We start from the raw sequence: 12,329 nt of genomic DNA on the forward strand, positions 1-12,329 counted from the left end.
CTCTCCTTGCACACCAAATCCAAGCAGCACTTTTTGAACAGGAGGAAGTCCAGAGAATAGTTTGGTGGTTCTGAGGAACAGAATCAAAACAAAAACATCCTGCATAAAGTTGGGGGCGTGTGAACTTCTTTGGATTGCAGCCTAGTTAATATGTTACTTCTGGCTTAACAACAAAGGATACTGGACAGATACTCATATCTGAACTTTATTTGCCATGTAACGCATTAGAAGGAAATTGGCAAACAAAAGGTGAGAACCGTTTATAACTAATCAGCAAAATAAACAAAAACATGTCACCCAAAAGGTATTCACACATGCTTTCTTAAAATAAAAAGACACAGAACTATAAAATTATTGATGAAGAATTCATATCCTGTTTACCAAACCTGCTTCTCCTTCCTCTTTTCTGCCCCTCTCCAGTGGCTTTTCCTCCAGCCTTTCAACACATTTTAGAAGTACGAGATTTGCATTGATTCCACATTAAAAGCAGCTGCAGAATGGAAACCAACATTGCAATGCTTCCAAACCAACAGACTACGGGATTGTTTTAATCAAAGCATGAAGACTAGCTAAGTATCTTTAAAATGGCCATAGTGCAAAGAAAATGGTAGAGCTATAGCAAGACCTAAGGACCCCCTAGGGAAGTGCTATGGGGCTGGAGCAAAGACTGGACTATTATGACATAACTGGCTCAATTTGGAGATAATGCCAAACCATGGTTTCATATTACATGAACATGCCTTTAGGAGCCATGCTCCTCTTTCCCTTCTTGTGGGAGGAGAATGAAAGTTTTTTCTTATCCTTACGAACAAACTTAATTCTGTGTTCCAATCAAACGCTGAGAATTGTGGATTGTTAACTAACAAAGGTAAGAATTAGTCAGTATACCAAACTAGGATCAAACCATGGTTTGGCATCCTGTTTCTTTCTAACTCTAGTTAGTTAATCTGCAATTCCACAGGTTCATAAGGAACATCAGAAATGCTGTTTGCAAAAGCTTCCACTGTCATCCTCTCACATGCATGAAAGAGGAATGGGGAGGGGGTTTGCAGCTCTGTCAGACTTGTTCACATAGTACTAAACCATGGTTTAGCGATGTCTGACTTGGGCTCCTGGAACTGGTTTTGGAAGTGATCTTCTAAGTGCATGCATAAGGAAATACTCCATCAGCAATTAATTAGTGATCTGCATAATTATTTGGAGAATAATTTTACACAAATCCAAGATCCTTCTGCTGTACCTGTATCCAAATAGTTACACATATAACTTATTCTGACAAAACAGTTCTACATGTGTGAACTCACAGGATCATTTTTAAAGTCGGTTTTCTAAATGAGAACTAGTTGACACTGAAAAAGCTTTCCAAGTAGCACATAGCCTGTCAGTCATTATTATCAGACAATTCTTTCCTTCTTTGACAAAATAATAAATCATGTCCTGAGTGTAAACTAATAGAGTCCATGAGGACTACTACCACCTCACAGTCCTACAGTCAGACAGATCAGGGAAGTCTCTCTATTACTTGTGCTTCCAGGGAGAAATTGACTAACTGGCATTTCCCCCATACAAATCTTAATGAAGTGTGCATTTCCTGTAGAGAAGAGGAATAGGAACTTTCTGCTCTGAGTCAGACATTTACAAAGGGAAGGCTCTTGCAACAGCTCCTGTTTGCCTAGATTGCATAAAGCAGTCTCATGACTCAAGAAACCTCACAGAGTTGCCATGGGGCTCAGAGAAAAATCCATTGTGTGCAGTTATTTCCTAAGAAGTACTACAGCCAGATAGATGACCTTCAACTATGGACAATTTTCAGGATTTTACATAGTAAAAGTATGTGTGTGTTTACTTCTAACATGTTAAAAGTTTAGATAAACATTTAGTCCTACCTATATCATATTTGCGAATGGGACACTCTTGTTACTGTTCACTCAAATATCAGGCATTTTAACTTAGGAAAATGTGTGAGCACACCAGAGGCACTTCACGTATTACTCATTTATTTATCCATTCATTCTGTCATTCAGTTTATATACCGTCCTTCCTAAAGTGGCTCAGGGTGGTCTACATTAAAATAAAAAACATATAATAAAATAATTAAAATAAAATAAGAACATTTGAACTAGATTGCAATTAAAATCATAATTTTAATCATAATCATATCATTAAAAGCCAGGTTAAAAAGATGGGTCTTTAAGGCTCTCCTGAAGGTCTTCAAGGAAGATAATCCTCTTATATTCATGGGGAGAGCATTCCACAACCTGATCCTGAGAACCTGAGAAGGCCTGATCCCAAGTTGCCACCAGACAAACTGGTGGCACCCAGAAATGGACCCTTCCTGATGATCTTAATTATGTATTCCTGGTATGGGAAGTACTTCTAATGCAGTCGTGGCTGGTGATTCCTGGGAAGGGGGGGGGGGAGCTAAGCAGGGTAGGTGATGGGTGGAGCCACAGGTAGTGAGAGGTGGAGCCAATTGTGGGCAACTGTGGAGGTGGAGCCAGGACTTGGCAGGTGCTTTAGCAATAACTGGCAAAGTGTAGATTTGTAGCTATTGAGTGGGATCAAAATACAAAACACACAAACACACACAAATCTCAATTGCTCATCTGCAGAGACAGAGAGAAATATGGAATACATCAGTTGCTTTATAGTGCTTAACAGGAGTACAGTAGTGTGTAGATGTGTATCAAACACACACACACACACACACACACACACACACACACACACACACACAGACACAGACACACACACACGTACACAGACCATTTACAAAGTAAAGCACAGACCAACTACAAAAGGCTACTTCTTTGGAGAGTAAATGCATTCTGAAATCACCAGGGCAGGTCTGTCTGCCTGATTGCCCCAAAAATGAATACTACCACTAATAAATAACAAGAAGAAAGAACTCTGAACCAGAGTGGTACAGTGGTGAGTGTGTTGGACTAGACTGGGGAAATCCAAGTGCAAAGTCCCATTTTGCCATGAAAACTCAATGGGTGACTCAATGGGTGAATGGGAAAATAGGGACATGTTGACATGTCCTAGCATAACCTCCCTCATAGGGTTGTTGGGAGAATAAACGTAACCATGTGTACAACTCTGGGTTTCTTGGAGGCAGCACAGGCTATACATGTACAAGTAAATAAATCTATGTAAGTCAAAGGTATAGCAAAGATCAGCTACAAAAGTGGAGAACAAATGCATTTTGAAGTTACAAGTGCAGCTCTGCTTGCTTATTTCAAAAATGCATACATAACAGAAAAACCACACTTTTTCAATGATGCTTGTTGCAGCTATGAAACATATCCTGTAACTTAGAGGACACCATGGGAAGCAAAGATGCATGGGGACACCCTCTCCCCCTCCATGCCTGTTAATTGCTGGTGCCACTCTTTGCCTGCCTTGAGTGCCCACCACTTAGCCTGGGTGTCCATCCTAGCAAGCAACAAATGTTTTTTAAAAATAGAGATCACTTCTTTAATCCTTGCCCAATGAACCATAATCCCCAGTGGACATATTAATGTCACAGATACTGGAAATTAGAGAGGTGCATGAGCTGGTTCAGTGCCTGCTCTGGGAAGTGCCGAAATGGCTCAGGTGTTGGGGTTCGAACCAGCTCAGCGGGGTGGGGACCATTTCCCTCAAAAAGCATGTGCACCAGCCATGTTCATACTGACGCCATGTGGAGGCTGCAGGGAACAGCACCACAGCCCCATGTGGCTGTTTGGAGAGTGGCTGCCACCACTGGAAGAGCAGTGGGGTGGGGATGAGCAGGTAAGGAGCTCCTTATCTGCTTTTAAAGGGAACTGCTCCCCACCCTGCCACCAGCTGCACCGAACCGCTCATGCACATCCCTATTGGTCACAATCCAGAGAAAAACTTGGTTAGCTCTCTGTATAGCAAATGGATTTCAAAACTTATTTTCCTCCCAACATAATCCAATCCCTTCTCTTCACCACACCCACAAGGAAAGCCACTTCTGCAATTATTTGAAAAGCAGTTTGGACTCAGAAATCCATGCATATGCCCTAAAGAAACTTTCTGGCTTCTTATGCCAATTTCTAATCTAATTAGTCCAGTCTTACAGTTTGCTGTTCCTTCCAAAGTTTTATGGCATGTCATTTTGAGAATGGGCCATAATGCTTTGCATACGGATCAGAGAGCAAGGGGGAGAAAGCAGACGTTGCGTTCTTCTCCTCCAAACAAACACATAGAAGCCAGCAAAAGATCAGTCTTACCAACAGCCAGCCAGCCTGCTCTCTAACCAAAATGGTGATTGGATTCTTCTGGGTAGCTAAAAGAAAGACTTCCCCACCCTCTGGGCACTCTGACTGGCTGCCTGAGGAGTCAATCAGCCTAGAACCTTTCAGATTGGTTTATAGGGCAGCCCTAGGACTGCACACTTTGCAAAAACAGAAGTGAGCATGCTTGTTGGCTCTTGCCTTATTAATATTTTAATATATCTGGGGCTTTTCATTTGTTCTTTGCTACCATCGCCCACCTCACAACTCTTAAAGCAGCAGGTGGCTGCAGGCAAAAGCAGCAGGGAACAACAGAGGTAGGTAGGTAGTAGGCACACAAAATAGAGGCAAAAACAACATGGCTGACAGAGAAATTTAAGATAACCTCCGCCCATTTTGCCCAGAGAAGATCTACCCCTGTTCTAAGGTACTGTAACAAGCATGTAGACAACAAGGATAACCAGTACTACACACATATATTTCAATGGCATGTACCTAGGGTTTACACTGGAAAGCTACTATGGTAAATTGTGGTAGCTTCCCAGTGTGTGTACAAATAGTAAAATATATGTGCATAATCGCCACATGTGAAAGATCCACTATTATCCGTGTGTTTCAGGATATTGCCTATGGAGAATATCTTATGTTTAGTGTGTAAAATGGCCTCAAGATTTGGATCCATAATGAAGAGTCCCATTTGAAATACCACAATTTTCCAATTATAATACACTTTCCCCCTCTTTAATAAAAGCCTCAGTCCATTATGCACACAATACATGGATACAGGTATATACATTTTAGGAATGGAGGGCATTTTTTCAAGTAAAACCTGTTTCACAGAAACAGGCACATTTCTTTGTGCCTCAGTCACATGCCCCGCCCCCTCCTCTTCTCACACCAATGGGCTCAAATCACCTCTGAATGACTGGACAATCATTCCAGTCAGTGATCTGCCTGCCTCTCCATGTCAGTGCACCATGTACTGTAGAATGTAGTTGCCAGAAGCTCCTAAGGCTCCCAGGAAGAAAACGCTTTCCTTTTTCCTGCTTCCTGCCAAGGCAAGTTCTGCTAAATAGCAGTAGCTCTCCTTTTCCAGGCAACTCAGTGGCAAAGAAAGGGGGAAGAGAAACTAGTCCAGGTTTGGTGGTGCATAAAACAAATGGAAACAATGATTTTTCTCCATGTTCTTTTAAAAGGTAGCTCTGAGAACAATACATGGGGAGTATTATACTTGGGAAATTATAATTTTAAAGGCAGGGTGCCAAGAGTTCTGCAAATGTAAGGAGAGTCACTGGGCCAGCCAGTTGTCACAATGCACGGACACACACACACACTGAACATCAGAACACTCTGTTCTAAAGAACTTACCAAAGACATCATCAGGATATCCCCCCTTTACAGCTCCTTCTGCAAACATGTACAGGGTGACTGTTAGTTAAATGGCTATGGTTCCTCTCTTTTAAAACGTTTACATAATAAGGAGACTTTCTAAAATATATTTTTTCAAAATTAAAGTTCTCTGTAAGGCACAGTGACAGCCAGAAAACTAATTTCTTTTCTGGAAATTGTTAGGTGAGAAGCCTCCTTACTACTTTATACTGACTTGATTCACAGAACATGGAAAGATTATGGTCAATCAGCAAGTTGGCAAAGAACTAGACATGTAGATATATCACTGACATGAACAGGGAAGCTCTTGTACACTTGTGTACATGAGAGAGCAGCAGATTTATGTCTGAAGTCAGATCTGGCAAAATCACATATACAGTAAAGCTGGTATATGTGTGCGAGTGCCCTGATTATAAGAGCAAAAAGGGGATGCAGGTGAGCAATGCTAAACCCTCCTTCTTGTGGCTTAATTCTCTGAAGCCTTTTCTCCACACATGCTTCCCCCCCTGCAGGAAGCTTTTTACACTGGGCTTTTTAAGCCCTTTAACTCACATCTACGAGTTAATTGGGGGGGGGGTTGCATTCACATATTGGCTAAATTTACCCCAAAGTCCCCTGCGAGTTATCGGGGAGCAATTTACATACAATTCGGGGGTTTCACTGTGCATTAAAGTGTAACCCGATTTATATTCAGGGTTAAAAAAATCCACTATTTGTGTCAGTTTTTCAGGAAAACTTCGAGTTCACAGTAAATCCTCCCTGTAAACTCGTGGTAAAACCTGCTCTGCGTAAAAGCCCCAGGTGCTGGAATCAGACAGTGGAAAAGAACCTAGATGGGAGAAAAGTGCTTGAGGTAAGGGAGTGAAAGGAAGCAAGTGAAAGGTGTGGGGGAAGGAACCAGACTCCTCACCTGTTTTTGCTCCTTAAAACAGACCTTACCCCCTTTCACTTCCTACATGACTGCAGCAGACTTGGTTTTAAACATATTGATATGCTGCCATCATGTCTAGTTTCCCCAAAATTTCTCGAATGTTTTGATATGTACACTGTATTATTCTCTCTCTCTCTCTCTCTGAGGCTATTCCCACAATCAGCCGAAATTGGGCTAGGGGAGACTAGCCCGATTTGGGCTGATCGTGGGAGCCACTGGGCTCGCAGGTGAGCCCAGTTGCCTCCCGGCAGTTAACCCACCTAAGTACCCCTCCCCTAAAACCGGGTTTGCAGAGTGAGCGCTCTGCAAACCCAGGTTTTTTTATCGTGTGTAGACCCCCGGAGGGGAGGTGAAAAGCAGCCTCCCAGCTCCAGGGGTCTCTCCGGCAGTCGTGCCACCCAGTTACAGAGCCGCCCGTTACAGAGCTGGTTTGGCCGCCCAGAGCAGACTGTCCGCTTGTGTGCAGAGAGAGCGGGCTAAGCCCGCTCTCCCCGCTCACCCTTAGAAACCAGGTCTCACTGATTGTGAGACCTCTCTCTCTCTCTCTCTCTCTCTCTCACACACACACACACACACTCACTCACTCACTCACTCTCTCTCACACACACTTAGAGCTTTGCTAACAAATATTTAAGGAGTTTTGCAGGAGTTTGACAGGGAACTCTCTGTGGGGAGGCACACAAGTGGTCCCCCTTCATCACAGAGGAGACATGTAGCACAAGGATAAGGTAAGTACTACCCGACTTTTGTAATTTTCTTGGAGGACAAAGCTCAAAACCTTGAATGAGCTGACAACTACACCTAATACATAGCTTCAAGTGGACAAGCCCTATATATTCTAAATAGCAAATCAAAGCAGTCATGAAGGAAGAATGCCAACAGGGGAGGGGCTGCTTCTCAGTGTATTGCACAGAGTGTCACATGTATGACTATCTGCCTGAGGGTAAGAAGTCCTGGGTGTGCACTCCATGCAAAGAGCTTCTGGCTCTCAGGGAACAAGTTCATTCCCTTGAAGCCAAAGTGGCTGACCTGGGGAAGTTCTGGGAGGCAGAGAGGTGTGTGGAGGAGACCCTCAGGGATGTGATAGAGGCACCCCACTCCTAGGCTGATGGCGCTTCTGCTGTCATGGAGAATGAGGGTCTAAGTAAAGGAGGGCACCTGTCTGAGGAAAAAGGAGACACTCCCTTCGCAGGGACCTCTTCCTTGGGTGATGCGCCCATATCCTCTTGCACAGAGGATACTCCTCCAGTGGTTGTGGGGAGCCTCCTAGTAATGGGTGATTAGATCATTAGGGGCATAGAGAGATAGGTCTGTGACCCATGTATAGACCGCACGGTGACTTGCCTGCCTGGTGTGAAGACTGCAGACCAGGACTGCAGACCAAGAATGCAGACCAGACCACTGTGCCTAGGTAGGCTGTTAGGCAGTGCTGAGGAAGCGTCAGCTGTCATGGTGCACACTGGCACCAACAATCCTGGAAAATGCAGTTGGGAGGTCCTGGAAGCCAAATTTAGGATGCTAGTTGGCATACATGAACTACCCATGGTAGTGTTCTCTGAAGTGCTACCTGTTCCACGTAGGCTAATGAGACAGGCAGAGCTGAAGGGTCTCAATGCATGAATGAGATGGTGGTGCCGGGAGGAGATGCTTAAGATTTGTTAGGCACTGGGATACATTTTGGGGTAAGCAAAGCCTGTACAAAAGGGACAGGCTCCACTTGAAACTAGATGGAACCAGACTGCTGGTGCTTAAAATCAAGAAGATTGCAGAGCTTTTAAAATGATGCCTGGGAGATTGCTGACAGGAACTGGGTGGTATTTGGTTTGGCAAGCAAAATCCCCTAAGGTTTGAGGATGCACACGTTTCGGATAAACCAGGGGACAGGGTAGAGCCAGGTGTTGAGCAGAAGGAAACACAGGACAGCTGGCCAGGAAGGTCAAATGATGGTAAGAGGGATAACACATGCCAATGCCAGGTAAAAGACTCAGTGTATAGGTGTCTATATACTAATGCCAGAAGCCTCTGAGTGAAGATGGGTGAGCTGCAGTGCTTGGTTACTAATGGAAACATATAGGGGATGTAACAGAAACCTGGTGGAATGGTGAGAACCAGTGGAACACTGTTATTCCTGGATATAAACTTTACAGAATGGACAGGGAGGGGAGGACTGGGGGAAGAGTGGCACTGTATATTAAAGAAGGGATAGATGCCAACAAGCTAGAAAACTTAGGTTGACCGGTCCTCCACAGAATCATTATGGGGGACAATGCGAGGACTGAAAGGAAGTGTGTTACTAGGGACGTGCTATCGTTCTCTGGATCAAAATGCTGAGAGTGACCTGGAGTTGGAGAAGCAAATATAAGAGAGGTGTCAAAAAGGTCAGTAATAATGGGTGACTTCAGGAGGCTGTTGGTTTGAATCCCTGAAATTCCTATATCAGGCAGCAGCGATATAGGAAGGTGCTGAAAGGCATCATCTCATACTGCGCAAGAGAAGGCAATGGTAAACCACTCCTGTATTTTACCAAGAAAACCATATGGCTCTGTGGTTGCCAGGAGTCGATACCGACTCAACAGCACAACCTTTCATCTTCCTTTTCAACTACCCACACATAGACTGGGTAAATTCACTTTCAGGTAATGAAAGAGAGGCCAAATTTCTAGACATGCTAAATGACTGTGCCTTAGTTGCAGAACCAACCAGAGAGATGGAGACCTTGGACTTAATCCTGAGTGGTGCCTAGGATCTGGTGCGAGATGTCAGAGTTGCAGAACCATTGGGTAGCAGTGACCATAGTGTGATCCAATTCAGTATATATATGAGTGGAGAATTGTCAAGGAAGTCCAACACTGATGCACTGGACTTCAGAAAAGGACACTTCTCAAAAATGAGGGGACTGGTAAAAAAAGGAGGCTGAAAGGGTAAGTCAGGAGGGTCAAATCACTCCAAAAAGCATGGTACTTATTTAAAACCACAATACTAGAAGCTCAGTTGGAATGTATTGAAGGAGGAAAGGTACCACAAAGTTCAGGAGTATACCATGTACTGTCTTGAAAAACTAAAAATTAACAAATCGCCAGAGCTAGATGGTATCTACCCAGGAGTTCTGAAGGATCTCAAATGTGAAATTGCTGATCTCCTAGCAAAAATATGTAACTTGTTCCTACAATCAGGCTCTGTACCAGAGGACTGGAAAGCAGCCAATGTGACTCCGATTTTCAAAAAGGGATCCAGGGGGAATCTGGGATTGGTCAGCTTAACTTCAGTGCCAGGTATACTAATGGAAAGCATACTTAAGGACAAAATTGTTAAACGTGTAGAAGAAGAGGCCTTGCTGAAGAAAAAACAGCATGGTATCTGCAAGGGCAAGTCTTGCCTCACTAACCTTTTGGAGTTCTTTGAGAGTGCCAAGAGGTAAGTGGATAAAGGTGAACCGGTTGACATAATATACCTGGACTTCCAGAAAGCTTTTGACAAAGTTCCCCATCAATGGCTCTTGAGTAAACTTAGTAGTCATGGGATAAGGAGACAAGGTTCATGTGTGAATGGGTAATTGGTTGAAGGACAGGAAACAGAGGGTAGGAATAAATGGACAGTTTTCACAATGGAGGGATGTAGGAAGTGGTGTCCCCCAGGGATCAGTACTGGGACTAGTGCTCCTTAACTGGTTCAAAAAATGATCTAGAGGTAGTTAGGGTAAGCAGTGCAGAGGCCAAATTTGCAGATGATACTAAACTCCTTCAGGTAGTGAAATCCAAAACCGATTGTGAGGAACTCCAAAAAGTTCTCCCCAAACTTGGGGAGTGGGTGACAAAATGGCAAATGCATTTCAGTGTAAGCAAGTGTAAAGTGATGCATATTGGGGCAAAAAACCCCAACTTCACATAGCTGTCAGTGACTGACCAGGAGAGAGATCTTGGGGTCATGGTGGACAGCTCATTGAAAGTGTCAGCTCAGTGCATGGCACCTGTGAAAAAGGCCAATTCCATGCTAGGGATTATTAGGAAGTGGATTGAAATAAAAATGCTAATATTATAATGCCCTTATACAAATCTATGGTGCGGCCACATGTGGAATACTGTGTACAGTTCTGGTCACCGTATCTTAAGAAGGATATTGTAGAACTGGAAAAGGTACAGAAGAGGGCAACCAAGATGGAGCACCTTCCTTGTGAGGTAAGGCTACAGTATCTGGGGCTTTTTAGTCTGGAAAAGGGGAGACGTGATCAAGGTGTATAAAATTATGCATGGAGTGGAGAGTGTGGACAGAGAGAAATTTTTCTTCGTCTCTCAGAACACTATTACCAGGGATCATCCCATGAAACTGAAGGTCGGGAAATCTAGGACTGACAAGAGGAAGTACTTCTTCACAGTGCATAATTATTCTATGGAATTCTTTGCCATGGGATGTGGTGATGGTCTTCAGCTTGGATAGCTTTAAAAGGGGCTCAGACAAATTCATGGAGGACAGGTATACCAATGGCTACTGGGGTGTGCACAAAACTGGTTCCGTGCACACCCGGGAGGCTGGGGGGGGTGGTGACTTTAAGGTGCAAAGAGGGTGCTCTTACCTCCCCCACTGCATTTCCCTCTCCGGTGTTGCTTTAAAAAATGCTGGCATGGGGCAGCTGTATACCCTCTTGCCGCTGAAGTGCCAGGCGGACATTTTTTAAGAGTAGCGCTGGAGGAGAAAATGCGGTAGGGGAAGTAAGAGCACCCTCCCCATGCCTTAAACCCACCCCCACATTTGAACCAGTTCAAACACAGGGGCTCCAAACCTGTTGGGCATTCCTTGAATGGGAGGCCAAACAGTTTGGTGCACAGCCCTAATGGCTACTAGTCTGGTGGCTGAGGGCCACCTCCAGCTTCAGAGGCACAGTACCTCTCAATGCCAGTTGCAGGGGAGCAACAGCAGGAAAGAAGGCATGCACATACCTCTTGCCTGAGGGCTCCCCAGAGGTATCTGGTGGGCCACTGTGTGAAACAGGATGCTGGACTAGATGGGCCTTGTGCCTGATCCAGCATGGCTGTTCTTATGATTACACAAGCCAGTGATTTTTTTCATTATTTTTTTTACAAAGAATAAATCATTTGCAAATTGCGTTGTTTTGGTCCCTGGAACACTGGATAAATAAACACACATATAGGACATACAAGAGGAGAGAGACTCTTTAACGTTTTTATTAGCACAATGTAGACACTGAATGGGCTTGAAGAGAATGGAATGGAATGTAGATAGGTTTGTGTACAGATACTGTGATTAGATAATATATGATAGTATTTCAGGTGGGTCACCATATGACGTATTATGTTCTGAAAGAGTGGCCATCACTACAACTATATCACACAGAAACAGCACCATTAGTAAGCTTATCATCTGGTTCAAACAAACCTTGACTTAAGGCATCGAGGCAAGACACTTGCTTTACATCCAGAGTTTCCATTGTATCTCCTCTTGAGACTTCAGCAAGAGATGTTTGCCTTTCAAAAATGTTGTTGTTATTATTAACTTGGCTGCCATTCTGCTTCAGTAGTCTGAAAACCTCTGTTTCCAGTTCTCTAATCTAGGAAAAGTACAGTTAACTATTAGCAAAACTCCGTAACCTTTCATTTCCACCATATGGATAGAACTACTACCAACATAAAGTATTCAGCACCATCTAACATACAGACACTCGGGACTGCTCCATGTTATTCTTCTCCAGGATTAATCTTACGAGTAGTATAGTAGTTTATTTATTTAGAATGTTTAAATCATGCCTTTCA

General features: G+C 43.7%; 1 protein-coding gene across 22 annotated transcripts in view; it reads right to left on the reverse strand.

Annotated features, from left to right (window-relative positions):
• Positions 1 to 12,329, reverse strand: part of PPP1R9A (protein phosphatase 1 regulatory subunit 9A) — a 266,633-nt gene that overhangs the window by 50,693 nt on the left and 203,611 nt on the right. For 16 of the 22 annotated variants that reach the window (XM_053266026.1, XM_053266021.1, XM_053266022.1 and 13 more), the window contains 2 exons: positions 11,956 to 12,127; positions 5,613 to 5,651 (listed from right to left, as the gene is read on the reverse strand). In XM_053266026.1, coding sequence (XP_053122001.1) covers positions 5,613 to 5,651; positions 11,956 to 12,127 — 211 coding nt within the window. The remainder of the gene's footprint in view (positions 1 to 5,612; positions 5,652 to 11,955; positions 12,128 to 12,329) is intronic. The other 6 variants (XM_053266039.1, XM_053266037.1, XM_053266042.1 and 3 more) reach the window with 1 other exon arrangement.

Source organism: Hemicordylus capensis, chromosome 6 (genome assembly GCF_027244095.1).
Source record: "Hemicordylus capensis ecotype Gifberg chromosome 6, rHemCap1.1.pri, whole genome shotgun sequence".
Taxonomy (NCBI): Eukaryota; Metazoa; Chordata; class Lepidosauria; order Squamata; family Cordylidae; genus Hemicordylus; species Hemicordylus capensis.